Here is a 14,741-nt window from a genome sequence, read left to right on the forward strand (position 1 = left end):
GTGTCATTATGGGTGCTTTAAGTGTCTTTGTTTCATGGCATTTTCTGATTTTTCCTGAAATAAGTGTATATTTCTTTGTGATAAGAAAAGAGACATTTAATAAATGAGTGAGACATTTAAAATTATAGTAATAGTTTTAATAATAATAGAGACATTTAATAATAATGAGACATTTAAAATTATATTGTTCAATGTTGTGTTTGTTGCAATGAGTTATCAATTTTTAGATGAATATTTTGCTATAAATTCCATATTGTTAGATATTTATTTAACCGAAACAATCCCTTTTTGGATATTTAAGTAATCTCATCCCATCTCAAACCAGATTACTTTTGGCCAAATTGTTTGGGGCCCTGTGTTATTTTACCTATTCGACCACTCGCTCTTGTCCTTTTTCTTCAACTTACTCTCCCTGATTCCTTTCTAGACCCCACTCAGGTTTCTCTCATTAAGACAAACCCTTCTTTGCCAAGAATTCCTGTATTCGCAGCTTTCACTCCCAGATTCTCTGTCCACTTTAGCGTACCTGCTGCCTGTACCCACTTAGCAGAGCTGTCCCCTCAGTCTCCTTGTGGCTGAGTCCAGAGGCCACCTCTCAGGACCTTTATTATCCTAGGACTTCTGGCTGTTGCCCCTTCCTCTTTCTGAAGCACTCTGTGTTTCCATGCCCACACACCTTCTTCCTACCTGTCTGCCCGGTCCTCTGTGCCTCTTTCTCAGGCTCTCTCCTCACTCTGCACCCCTAGTCTACAGGAGCCACTCCCCACGGCTGCAGGGCTCCCATCAGCTCCCTGCTGTCACACCTGAGCTCCAGCCTGCCTGTCAGCCGGCCGCTGGGCCTCTCACGTGGAGGTCTTACCTGCACCACCCACTCAGTCTGTCCACGCAGGACCATCATCTCCCTCCCTTAGCCTTCAAGTCTGCCCTTCCACTTCCTGGTTCCAGATTCTCACACTAGGGACCTGGGAGTTCCTCCCGTTCTCTGCCCCCTTTCTTCATGTTGTACACAGTGTCTGGCACTCAGGAACATTCAATTAATATTCACTTAATGCTTTTAATCAACCACCAAGCGCAGTCAGTCCCACCTTCTGAATGACACTAAGGCCTGTTGGTCTCCCTCCACCACCTTCCATTGCCTGTTGTTTGTTCCTTCATTAGACTATGGGACCCATCTCAGAGGTGGCAGAGCTGTGAGCCCAGGACACTGTAATAAGATGCTACAGGAGAATGAAGTCCAACCCACAGGCACAAAACTGTGGGACCTGGCATACAGCTTCCTGTCACCCCTCCCTGGCCGCCACCCTCCATCCAAGGGGAAGTGGAGCCTTTAAATCTATGTCTTCAGGGCTGCAATCAAAAGGGGCAGTCCTTTCTAAACACTCAAAGGTGAGATCCATCCACACCCAGAGTCTGGTCCAGCAGGCTGCATGTCCAGCTAAGCTCAAGGAAAGCAAGGGACTCCTGCTTCCAGGAGGTTTCACTTGGCTGTGAGCCAGGAGAGGTGGGCGGAGGGAAGGGGAAGGGGCAGAGGGGCGGTGTGCCTTGTGGAGCAGTGGGTTCAGTGAGGATGGTCACCGGCTGGAAGAGGGGAGGATGAGTGACTTCCCCACTGCTCGCAGATCTCCCTGGGGATGGCCTTCCTTGTTGGGGCAAAGCAGCCAAATTCAGTGGAGCGATTCTGCGAGCGACTCTAGGAGTGCAGGTGCTCAAAGGAGTTGTAGTTTCTTCAAATCATCAGCAGAGGGCGCCCTCAGTTCACCTCTGCTCCTTGCCGGGAGGGGTGTGCCAGGTGAGATGTGATTGGAAGGTTCTGATAAGCGGTTGAACGGGGGAAGCAAGTGTGAGAGAGAGGTGGGCTGATTTCCACATTTCTCGCATGTGTAACATTGAAAAGCCAAGAATACAGGAGAGAGCAGTGTGGTGGTAGTCAGGGAAAGTGAGTGAGATTTGAACCTGTGGGGAGTGAGGTCCTGAGGTACGTCCCGTGGGAGATGTATACTGGGTGATTGATATACAATTCTGGAGCTGGGAGAGATGACCTCAAACATAAAGATTTGAGGTCATCGTTGTGTATGCGATGGTGCAAGACTTGAAGTGACTGAGACTGTCTAGGGAGCATGAGAAAAAGACCAAACGCAGAGGTCTGGGGAGCCTTAGTATTTAAGGGCTGGGAAGAGAGGAAGCGGACACATCAGAGATGTTGTAGAATAACCAAGGGATAATGCAATAGATGCAAGGGATGAGATACTAAAAATAGACGAGTTTCCCGATTGCCAGCCGTCTAAAGAAACTGCCAGCCTGGTCCCAGGATCTTTTACGATGTACGGCCCAGAGAGTGAGAAAAGAGAAACAGCGAATTCCGTAGTAGGTCAGTGGTAAAGCGTGGTAAAGCCTTGCAATGCAGGGGACGTGGGTTCGATCCCTGGTCAGGGAACTAAGTAGCCACATGTCATGAAGCAACTGAGCCTGCACGCCAGAACTACCAGAGCCCGTCGTCATCTGCTCTGGAGTCTGTGTGCCACAACTAGAGAATCTGTGCACTACAACCAAGATATCCCGCCCGATGCAACCAAGACACGAGACAGCCAAATAAATAAATATTCAGAAAGAGAGAGACAACACCAAGAGGCTGGAGGGAAGGTGGGGCCCTTAGCTTGAGAGACTAAGTACCTGATAAAAAGAGTACATTTTAAAAGTTAGAGAAAGAAAGTCCATGTGGGGTCGGCGGCGGGAGGCATTACTGTATTGGGTATTAAAAAAGTTTAGAGTTTGGAAATGTGAAGGTCTCCAGAGGAGCTCCAGAGTAAAAGAAAATTAGAGGAAGGAAAGAAAAGGGGGTTCTTGGAATGTATGTTCTTTTAGTAGGATGTAAATAGAAATTTCTTCTTGACTTCTCTTTGGAGGCCAGATAACACATCTTTGAATGGAACGCATCTTTGAAGATCTTTGAGGATCTCAGCTTTATTAGGATTCATTAGACTTTAGCAAGCTAAAAATGGAAAAAAATATTCTTAACATGTTGAAGGGAAACTACCAAAAATCAATACCATACTTAATGGTGAATTGTTAAGAGCATTCCCATAATAGTAAGACTAAGGCAAAAATGTCCATTATCATTGCTGTTATTCAACATATACTAAAGGTCCCACCTTGACAAGAAGATACAAAGAAAGTCTACTTTTTGGAAAGGAAGAATCAAAATATTACTTTTTACAGATGTTGCTATTATATACCTAGAAAAGAGAATTAACTGAAAAACTGTTTTAACGAACAAGAGAATTAAGTGGCCAATACAAGATCAACATGCAGAAATCAACAGTTACACAATAATAAGTGATTAAAAAACATGAAAGTCAAAAGATACCATTTCCAATAGGAACTAAAAACTATAAAATACTGTACGTATACACTTTAAAATGGTTAAAATGGTAAATTTTATGTTATTTATACTTTACACAATAAAAAAATTAAAAACACTATATCGAGGATTTAAATTAATAAGGGGCAACTTCTATACAAAGAAAACTCTAAAGCATTACTTAAGAGAAAAGAAAAGCTAACAAGTGAAGAGATACACCACATTCTGAGATACTATTGTTTTCTAGTATTTTAACTATGTTTTTAAACCTCACAAATTAGACATTATTAGAATCACTTTATAGGCAATATCAGTTTACCTACATGTTTACCAATTTCTTTGCTCACCATTCCTTCTTAAATCTCTGACTTTCCTTCTTGGATCATTTTCCTTCTTTCTGAAAGAACATTCTTTGTATAGGTTTATTCAAGCTAAGCTTAGTCTTTGTTACGTATGAAAGAAATTGAGTTTATCAGTTGTGTCTGATGCTTTGTGACCCCATGGTATGTAGCCCACCAGACTCCTTTGTCCGTGGAATTCTCCAAGCAAGAATACTGGAGTGGGTTGTCATTCCCTTCTCCAGAGGATTTTCCTAACCCATGGATCGAACCTGGGTCTCCTGCATTACAGGCATATTCTTTACCATCTGAGCCATCAGGGAAGCCCTTATCATTATATATATATCAGCTCAGTTCAGTTCAGCTCAGTTCAGTTCAGTCGCTCAGTCGTGTTCGACTCTTTGCGACCCCATGAATCGCAGCACGCCAGGCCTCCCTGTCCATCACCAACTCCCGGAGTTCACTCCGACTCGCGTCCATCGTGTCAGTGATGCCATCCAGCCATCTCATCCTCGGTCGTCCCCTTCTCCTCCTGCCCCCAGTAGCTCCCAGCATCAGAGTCTTTTCCATATACATGTCCCTAATTCATCTGATTCTTCTTAAGTTTTTTTTTTTTTTTTATGTGGATCATTTTTAAAGTCTTTATTGAATTTGTCACAATATTACTTTTGTTTCGTCTTTTTGGCCACAGGCATGTAGAATCTTAGCTCCCTGACCAGGGATGGAAGCCATACCCCTTGCATTGGAAGATAAAATCTTAACTACTGGAGTTTCAGGGAAGTTCCCACCTCATTCTTCGAAGATAGTTTTGCTGAGTATGTAATCCTAGCATGGCAGCTATTTTCTCTCGGTCCTTTGAGTATATTCTGCTATCTTCTGTTTCCCACTCTTGTTGTTAAGCAGTCTTTGTTGCTTAATAGTTGTTTCTTTGTGAGTGATAAGACTTTTCTTTCAGATTGCCTTAAAAAAAAAATTTCCTTTTCCTGGCTGCACTGCAAGGCTTGTGGGATCTTAGTTCCCTGACTAGGGATTGAACTCAGGACTCAGCAGCACTGGACCACCAGAAAATGTCCAAGAAAACTTTTTATTATGGAAAATTTCAAATATATCCCAAAGCAGAGAGGAGAGTTTACTGAACTTCCTCATTCCCCACACCCGGGTTCAGAAGTTAACATTTTGCCAGTAGAGTTTCCTCTGTTCTGCCTCCCCTTCTTGGAAGCATTTTTTGCTTTTGCTGAAGCGTTTAAAGCGATTTCACATTATGTATATGGATCAGATTGTGTCTTTGATAGATGAGGACGTTTTGCTTTATTTTTATGTTAATTTCTTTTTGTCATCTAATTCCTCAGCATGTTCAGATTCCTCTGTTCCAAAAAGGTCTTAGCCCCACTCCACCTCCGTTTATCTGTTGATAAAAACAGAACATTTGCCTGTAGAATTTCCCACAGAATTCGGCTGATTGCTTCTTCAGGTGTCATCTCACTTATTCCTCTGGACCCTGTATTTCCCATAAATTGGCAGTTATATCTAGGCCTTAATTAGATTTAGGTTAAATTATTTTGGGAAAAGCTCCCTGTGCATCAGGCCAGGAGGCACACGATGTTTAGTTGTTCCACTTTGATTTTAAATTCATCTGTTACTGAATTAGGGGGTGTAAAATGGTGATTTCCTTCAAATCTGTCATTCCTTCTCCATTTATTAGCTGGAATTTATTCATCAGAAACTTTTCTTCATTAACTACTTGATTAAAATGCAGTTGATGTGCCCAAAGGTGAGGGGGTGTGTATGTGTGAGATTATAAAATTATGGGGGTTTCTGTATTCCATGTGCTTTAATATGCAGTCATTATCATTTACTGGTTTTTATGCTGAAGTGATCCCATCTTTAGCCAAAGTCCCTTCAAGTTGCCTCCTATGATCTTTTAAAAATTCCTGAGATGGTTGTTTCTCCCTCCTTATTTAACTTATGTGCAGAGTACATCATTTGAAATGCTGGGCTGGATGAAGTACAAGCTGGAATCAAGATTGCTGGGAGAAATATCAACGACCTCAGATATGCATATACCACCACCCTAATGGCAAAGAGTAAAGAGGAACTAAAGAGCCTGTGGATGAAGGTGAAAGAGGAGCATGAAAAAGCTGGCTTTATAACTCAACATTAGAAAAACTAAGATCATGGCCTCCGGTCCCATCACTTCATGGCAAACACATGGGGAAAAAATGGAAATAGTGACAGATTTTCTTTCTTGGGCTCCAAAATCACTGCAGATGGTGACTGCAGCCACGAAATTAAAAGATGCTTGCTCCACGGAAGAAAAGCTATGACAAACCTAGACGGCATATTAAAAAGCAGAGACATCGCTTTTCCAACAAAGGTCTGTACAGTCAAAGCTATGGTTTTTCCAGTAGTCATGTACGGAAGCTGACTCATTGGAAAAAAACCTTGATGCTGGGAAAGATTGAAGGCAGGAGGAGAAGGGGAAGACAGAGGATGAGATGGTTGGGTGGCATCACTGACTCAATGGACATGAATTTGAGCAAACTCTGGGAGATGGTGAAGGACAGGGAAGCCTGGTGTGCTGGTCCATGGGGCTGCAAAGAGTCAGACACCATTTAACGACTGAACAACAGGTAGTTGTTTGCGACTTCCTTCTTTATGGCTCAATTGATCTCCTAGGTTTGACTTGTACATTTCCTGCCCCATAACTGGAATCAGCCATTTCTCCAGGGAGCTCTAGTTCCTTTTTGTGAGAGATGGTATTCAGAGAGCAAAACCTGGTCACTAAAGGTGCTTCTTGCTACTGGATTGTCATTTCTTCAGAGGATAGAGCTGGAAAATACCAGTTTTTCTTTTGTTTTAAGTAAGTCATGAGTTCATAGTGATACTTCAATCCAATTTCAAGATTATGAGATTTTTAAACTGAACAGAAAACTTTAAACCTCTGATGGCTTTCACAGCCCCTTCTTCGTCTTTAGTATTCTCCAGTTTCCTTACAAGCATCTAGGGGCAGATTTCTTTTGCTTATCCCACTTGATATTATGTTGTGCATCCATCCTGTATCTGCGGGTTCATATACTTCATCAGTTCTAGAATACTCTTCCTCTGTCTCTTCATATATTGCTTCTCCTACAGTCTTGCTATTATATAATGCCCTACTGGGACTTCAGTTAAACAAATTATAGGCTTTTTCATTCTATACTCCATGACTCTTAAACCATTTTTCACATTTTCCATTTCCTGTTTATCTCTGCTGCATTTTAAATAATTTCTTCAGCTCTTTCTTCACTGTATCCCTTTTCAGTTGTATATAATCTATTGCTCAGCATATCCAGTGAAATGCTTTTTTATTGTGGTATTATTTGTATTTTTAAACACATATATTCTTTTTCATTATAGCTTTTCACAGGGTATTGAGTACAGTTCCCTGTGTAGTAGTATTTGTTGATGGTAAAACTGAAAGAAGATTAAATTCTATCACTATAAATTATATATGTATATAAAATGAATATTTTTAAGTCATTTACATGATATATATAAAGCTTTAAAAATGGTATACAAAATTATGTTAAACAATTTCAAGCAAAAAAATCAATTATATACACGTTTATCTCAGTTACATATAAATTATGTACGGAAATAACTAAAGTGTGATCCATTGAAAGTAGAATAAGAAAAATAGATAAGACTGTGGTACTTGGAACACAATAGAGCAGTGAGAAACACGATATAGCTAACACAAATGAACATGAACAAATCTCATGACTATGAAAAAGCAAACTACAGGAAAATACATGCAACATGATTTATAGAAAAGTCAAAACTAAACGAAGCAACATATTGCTTAGAAATGGGTACAGTTTGGACTATGTGAAATTGCTTAATACATATGTGGTAAAACTATAAAGAAAAGTTAAGTGAAAACAACACAATTGAAAACACCTTGATGCTATTCGGGATGAAAGGGCTGGGATCTGGGAAGGGCAGCGGAGATTTCAGAAGTTCTGGCTTACTAACTGGGTGGTGGATCCACTGATGTTTAAATTTTGTTTCTATTCCTTATGTCTTAAACATATGTAACAAATGTTCTTTTATAATTATTCAGCATCTAATAAGACCATATGTTTAAAAGAGTAAAAGGAAATATATTACAGTGAGAGTCATTGCTGTATCTGGGCATTTTGATGATGTGTGATTTTTCCCCCTCTTCTATATTTTTATGTCATTAAAATTTTGTACAGCAAGAATGTATTACTTTTACAGGCGGAAAAAATCTCCCAGTTAAGATGAAAAGTTGGCAGGAAAAAGATGAATGTTTTTAGAAATGAACCTCATATTGGAATGTTAAAAAAAAAAAGAAAATTTGGGTGAGATATCTTACTGGTCCTAATGCATAAGAAAAAACAGCATTTTTTTTTGCATGATGACAATAGTATGTACCTCACAAGGTTATTGCAATGACCTCAAAGTGACGACACTTTGAGAATGTTACACAGTGTTCTACAAGTATCATTTTTAACACTTCATTTAGCAGTGGGTCTTAGTTGTGGCACGTGGGATCTTCAGTCTCATTTGCTATTTGTGGGATCTTTAGCTGCATGCACACTTTTAGTTATGGCCCATGGAATCTAGTTCCCTAAATAGGGATCGAACCCGCACCCCCTACACTGGGAGCATGAAGTTTTAGCCCCTGGATCACCAGAGAAGTCCTTCTATAAGTATTAATTACTGTGAGAAATGAATAAGAAAGACTAAGCATAAAATTGTTCAGATAGAATTTATAAAGCATTCTTCAACAGTAAGAGTTTGGAGATTTTATAAATGTTAACAAGATAAGTATAATATCCTTCTCTAGAGACTTAAAAGTAATTTATTATGGACAATTTCAAACATACCTGGGGCTTCCCTGGTGGCTCAGCTGGTAAAGAATCCACCTGCGATGCGGGAGACCTGGGTTCGATCCCTGGGTTGGGAAGATCCCCTGGAGAAGGGAAAGCCTACCCACTCCAGTATTCTGGCCTAGAGAATTCCATGGACTGTATAGTCTATGGGGTCGCAAAGAGTCAGACACCACTGAGCAACTTTCACTTTTCAAACATACCTGAAAACTGGGGGAGAACATTTTAATGAATTCCCACATATCTACTACCCAGATTCAACAGTTATCAAGATTTTGTCAAACTTGCTTCATCTTTTCCTTGTGAGTGTGTGTTTGCTGTTGATGAAGTGTTTGGAAACAGAATCTAGACTAACGCACCTTTGCTCAGTTGTATCCACCTCTTTGTGACCCCATGGATTGTAGACCACCAGGCTCCTCTGTCCATGGGATTCTCCAGGCAAGAATACTGGAGTGGGTTGCCACTTCCTTCTACAGGAGATCTTCTTGACCCAGGGATTGAACCCAGGTTGCCTACATTGCATGTGGACTGCTTACCATCTGAGCACCAAGGAAGCCCCCTAAAATATGTACACTTTTTCTTACATAGACATAATGCCATTATCATACTTAACAAAATTAACAATAATTTCTCTAATATCAGGTCATATTCAAATTTTCCTAATTTTCCCAGAAATGTCTTTTCATAGTTCATCGCTTTGCATTAGGATTAACATACTGCATTTAGTAATTGTGTATTTTAAATTTCTTTTAGTCTGCTGCTGCTGTGTTAGTCGTGTCCGACTCTGCGACCCCGTAGATGGCAGCCCACCAGGCTTCCCTGTCCCTGGGATTCTCCGGGCAAGATCACTGGAGTGGGTTGCCATTTCCTTCTCCAATGCGTGTATGCATGCTAAGTGGCTTCAGTCGTGTCCGACTCTGTGCAACCCCATGGACAGCAGCCCTCCGGGCTTCTCTGTCTGCAGGATTCTCCAGGCAAGAACACTGGAGTGGGCTGCCATTTCCTTCTCCCTCTTTTAGTCTAGAGCTATCTTTTTTCCTTTGTCGTTTGTTTGCTTTCCTTGTGATAATGGCATGGTGAAGAAACTGGGTCAGCTGTCTTGTGGAATGTCCCAGTTTTTGTTCTTATCTCTGATCTTCCTAATGGTGTGGTGGCCAGTTTTCCTTTGCCTTGTGTTGATGTAAACTGGAAGTCAGTTCTGAAGGCTTGTTGAGGTTTGGGTTCTTACTTTGTTGAGACCACTTTGTACACAGGGTTGTGTCCTGTACATTGCCTCACATCAACATGCTCATATTGCCCTTGTTCCATACCCACTGAGTTTTCCCACTTTAAGAATTCCATTTTTCTTTTCTAGAAGCACTCATTTTTTTCTATTCTATTTTGTCCTTTTAAATAGTCTCTTTTCTCTTTGTCATCTGTGATTCCATCTCTTATTTCCTTAAACATTTCGTACATAGGCATTTCCATTATGTAGCTGATAATTCCATTCTCACTGAGAATCTACATCTGCTGACTCTCACTCTTCGTGGTTTGGATGGTACTCTATTTAAGGTGATTGGGGACACTTTCTCCAGAAAGCATCTTGTTTTGTTTCCAGGAGAAACTGGGCACAAGGGGCTGGAACAACCTCGGTTTCCTCATAGAGTCCTGACTGTGGTGCAGAGCCCCAGACTTGGGTCCCCACCCTGCTTCAGTCCTGCAGATTGATGGAGGGCGCTGTTGGCATTTGACGTGAGTTCCTATCATTTACCATTCTGGTTTCAGCTTAAGGCTTTCTTTTTTTTTCCAGTTCTACCAGTTTATTAGACTTCCCTGGTGGCTCAGATGGTAAAGAGTCTGTCTACAATGCGGGAGACCCGGGTTCGAGCCCTGGGTTGGGAAGATCCCCTGGAGAAGGAAATGGCAATCCACTCCAATACTATTGCCTGGAGAATCCCATGGACAGAGGAGCCTGGTAGGCTACAGTCTATGGGGTCGCAAAGAGTCGGACACGACTGAGCGACTTCAGTCAGTCAGTCAGTCAGTCAGTCAAGTTTATTGCTACCAACCCATCTCCCCGCTCCCTCATGCACACATGCTCAGTCATGTAACCCCATGGACTGCAGCCCACCAGGCTCCTCTGTCCATGGACTTTTCCAGGCAAGAACACTGGAGTGGGTTGCCATTTCCTTCTCCTTAGCTCAAGGTTTTTGCTTCTTTGTGTTTTGTTTTGTTTTGTTTTTCTTTTCTCTTTTGAAATTTTTCTTGCTTCTAGCGAACTCAGGAAAATTCTATGTTTTATGTAGTAATTATTATTATTACTATTATTTACCTCTAATAATTTTGTAGCAGGAGGGCCTTTCATAAGTATATAGTAAGCCACACTCCTGGAAGGAAGTGGGGAGTCTACAGCACAATTTGTAGAATTAAAATGTGGAAACAGAATATAACAAATGAGTAAATATAACAAAATAGAAACAGACTCACAGATAAAGAGAACAAATTAACTGTCACCAGTGGAGAGAGGGGAGAAGGGAGGGGCAAGATAGGGCTATGGGATTAAGATGTACAAACTACTATGTATAAAATAAATAGGTGGACTTTCCTGGTGGTCCAGTGGTTAAGAATCCACCTGCTTTGAATTATTAACTAAAGTACATACTGTGTTCACATTTCACAAAATTTTATGCTAGTGTTCGTTATTCATTTTCATACCTATTCAAGAGTCCACATTGTATTTAGTTGCCTTGAGCAGCTTCAGCTGCATGCAACAAATACTGATAGATTCTCTTTTCATTCTTATTCTGTTACAAATGTTTTCTAATTTTCTTTGTTATGGCTTCTTAGATATACCCATCATTTAATAGTGGACATTCAATTTCCAAATACATGGGGTTTTTAAAGTATTTTTGATATTAATTCCTCATTTTGATATTAATTTTTCATTTAAATGCTGTCTTCTCTGCAATCACCTTCTGTGTTTTTTCAGTCTACTAACTTTATTGAGGCTTTCAATGGCTAAGTCACAGATCTCCTGAATCTTGAAGCTTCCCTGAGAAATCCTGAAGATTCCCTGGAGGAGGAAATCCAACCCACTCTAGTATTCCTGCCTGGGAAGTCCCATGGACAGAGGAATCTGGCAGGCTGCAGCCCATGGGGTTGCAAAAAAGTCAGATATGACTGAGCCTGAGCTTGCACACAATCATTAGTGATATTGAGCATTTTTTCATGTACTTGTTAGCCATCTGCATGTCTTGTTTTTTTTTTTTTTTTTGCATCTCAGTTGTATTTTTGTAATTTCCCCAGTTTATTTGAGAACAATTTTTTCTGACATATATTCATATGAATTTTAGATCAGTTATTTCAAAGTGTGCACAAATTATGTATACTTCCCTATAACCAGGCAGTGACAAAAGAATACTTAATATATCAATATTTAAGCATTCCAACATAAAAGGACTTTTTCCAACCTAATACTTTTCCCCACACAAGGTGATCTATAATTGACATTCAGGCAATTATACGCATGTAGAAGCAGACACAGTCCCCAAACTGACCATAAGATAAACCAGCACACATATCCTTCTCCTGGATATAACTACATTTCCAGAGGCAAAGGGGTTCAAATGGGAACACATAAGGTGACTTCCTTATGAAATGAACCACACAGACACAAACTAAGGAGTGAAGGTGCTAAGGATGAATCCCACGAACCTCGCTCCTTCCTGTCCTGAGAGTGTGCGCGCGCGCACTGCAAGAGAGTGGCCGCTCACCCCTGCGGGGCGCCAGGCCCCAGTCGAGAGGCAGGGTGGGCAGGGCCCGGCCACAGAGGGAGGGGCAGTGCAGGCTCCTGAGGGGCGTCTTACTTCCCTTCATTATGGTCTGCTGTGCTGCTCCACTACTTCGGCTGTTCCACTGTTTTTGTAACTGGGGCATAGTGGGAGGTTTAGCTAGTCTGCTGCTGCTGCTGCTAAGTCACGTCAGTCGTGTCCGACTCTGTGCGACCCCTTAGATGGCAGCCCACCAGGCTCCCCTGTCCCTGGGATTCTCCAGGCAAGAACACTGGAGTGGGTTGCCATTTCCTTCTCCAGTGCATGAAAGTGAAAAGTGAAAGGGAAGTCGCTCAGTCGTGTCCGACTCTGTGCGACCCCATAGACGGCAGCCCACCAGGCTCCCCCGTCCCTGGGATTCTCCAGGCAAGAGTGCTGGAGTGGGGTGCCATTGCCTTAGGAACTCTTACCCCATAAACTATCTGAATCAAAGATTTTTTATTTACTCTTTCGCCAAACACAAAGACTGAGTTCCATCTACAGTTATTTTTCCAGGTGAGAAACAGTGAGTCAACTGAAGAGAGGACACTGTTGACACTTGCCACACGGCCTGGCGGGACGAGCCTGGGCCACAGCGGGACGGCCGGGTCCGCGAACCTTCTCCAGGAAGGCTCTGCAGCGCCGCACGCCCTGCTGGTAGACGGCCTCAAACTCAGTGTCGTGGCCATAATAGAGATCTTCAATGATAAGTTGTTTTTGTTGATCATAGCTCCCGATTAGTTCGATTTTCGCTCTGCAGTTTTTAACTTGATTACTTTTTCTATTCTCATCTCTCAGATTGCTCTCATCCGTACATAGTATATAATCAAAAGTAGCAAAGTCTTCTTTGGTAACCTGCCGGGCACCGTGACTCATGGGGATACCATGCTTCTTCGTGCAAGCCCGCCCCCAATAATCAGGAGGGTTTCCTAGTCGTACGTGGATGTCGCTGCACTGTCTGTCCTCCAATTATCTGAAATGTTTTGATCAGTTACAAGTTTCCTGAAAACTGCTTCTGCGATGGGTGATCGACAGATGTTACCCAGACACACGAACAGCACCGACTTGGTCACCTGCTCAGCCATCTTCCCGTGCGCCGAATGTCTTCTTTGGAGAAATATCTATTTAGGTTTTCTGCCCATTTTTTTGTTCAGAGTGTTTGTTTTCTTTTGTTATTCAGTTGTATGAGGAGTTTTCATACTTTGCAAATTAAGCCTTTCTTGGTCCCATCATTTGCAAATATTTTCTCCTGGTTCCCGGGTTGTCTTTTCATTTTGTTTATGGTTTCCTTTGCTGTGCAAAAGCTTGTAAGTTTGATTAGGTTTCATTTGTTTATTTTTGCTTTTGTTTCTATCATCCTGGGAGACTGACCCAAGAAAATATTGCTACAATTTATGCCAGATGATGTTTTACCTGTTTTCTTCTAGTTTCACGGTAGCACATATATGTTTATATACTTAAGACTTTAAGCCATTTTGAGTTTATTTTTGTATGTGGTGTAAAGGAATGTTTAAATTGAAGGAATTGTTCAAATCAATCAAGTAAATGTTCATTGATATACATGTGATATACATGTGGCTGTCCAGCCTTCCCAACATCACTTCCTGAAGAGACTGTCTCTTCTCCATTGCATACTCTTGCCTCCTTTGTCAAAGATTAACTGACCACAGGTGTGCAGAAGTGATTGGCGTTTTGCTCTTGCCTCATCCACATCTTTGCACTGGATGATCACTGTTTATTCTTTGTTGCAGAACTGTAGATGCAGTGGCTCAGACCACCGGTCAGGTGTCTATGGGGATGAACTTAGGGCAGCATAAAGCCCTGCCAGGGTCAAGAGTTGATGAACTTGGGGAACAACTGTTTTTGAGCAACCCCTCACCCCATCTTTTGCTCTCCAAATTCCCAGGCTGGCCCCTCCCTCAAATCAATAGAGGAGCTTCCTTTCAGCACAGGGTAGAAAGTGAAATCAAGAACCCAAGGAGTTTTGGGACCAAATGCAAACAAGCAGAAGTGATGACCTGTGATTGTGTGATGCCTGGGGTACTCCAGTTGAGATCTGAGGCCCTGTCCTCTCCTTGAAGTTAATAGGCTGGCAGACACTGAATGGCCTTCTGTCCTTCCCTCAAACGCAGTACAGGGTAGAGCAGTAAATACCCCCAGGGAATAGGGGTTCACAAGCCAAAAATGTTGAGACACTCACAGAGTAAAATTAAACCGAAAGAAAAATAAAATCACAACATATAAGATCTGAAACAGTAGGACAGAAGCCGCAGTATTGATTAGTAGAGATGGACTAAGGATTTCAAATCAGTTCTACAAATACACAAAAGATATATTAGCAGTGTAAAAGAAAAACAGGAAA

At 41.7% G+C, this 14,741-nt stretch overlaps 1 protein-coding gene across 1 annotated transcript; it reads right to left on the reverse strand.

Moving 5' to 3' along the window:
- Positions 1 to 12,814: 12,814 nt before the first annotated feature.
- Positions 12,815 to 13,501, reverse strand: LOC120851275 (low molecular weight phosphotyrosine protein phosphatase-like). Its single transcript, XM_040223929.1, is given in 2 exon segments — positions 12,815 to 13,314; positions 13,317 to 13,501. Coding segments are annotated over 2 exon segments (552 nt in total). The 5' UTR covers positions 13,465 to 13,501; the 3' UTR covers positions 12,815 to 12,910.
- Positions 13,502 to 14,741: the final 1,240 nt, after the last annotated feature.

This window comes from Oryx dammah, unplaced genomic scaffold (assembly GCF_014754425.2).
Source record: "Oryx dammah isolate SB20612 unplaced genomic scaffold, SCBI_Odam_1.1 HiC_scaffold_25, whole genome shotgun sequence".
NCBI classification, from domain to species: domain Eukaryota; kingdom Metazoa; phylum Chordata; class Mammalia; order Artiodactyla; family Bovidae; genus Oryx; species Oryx dammah.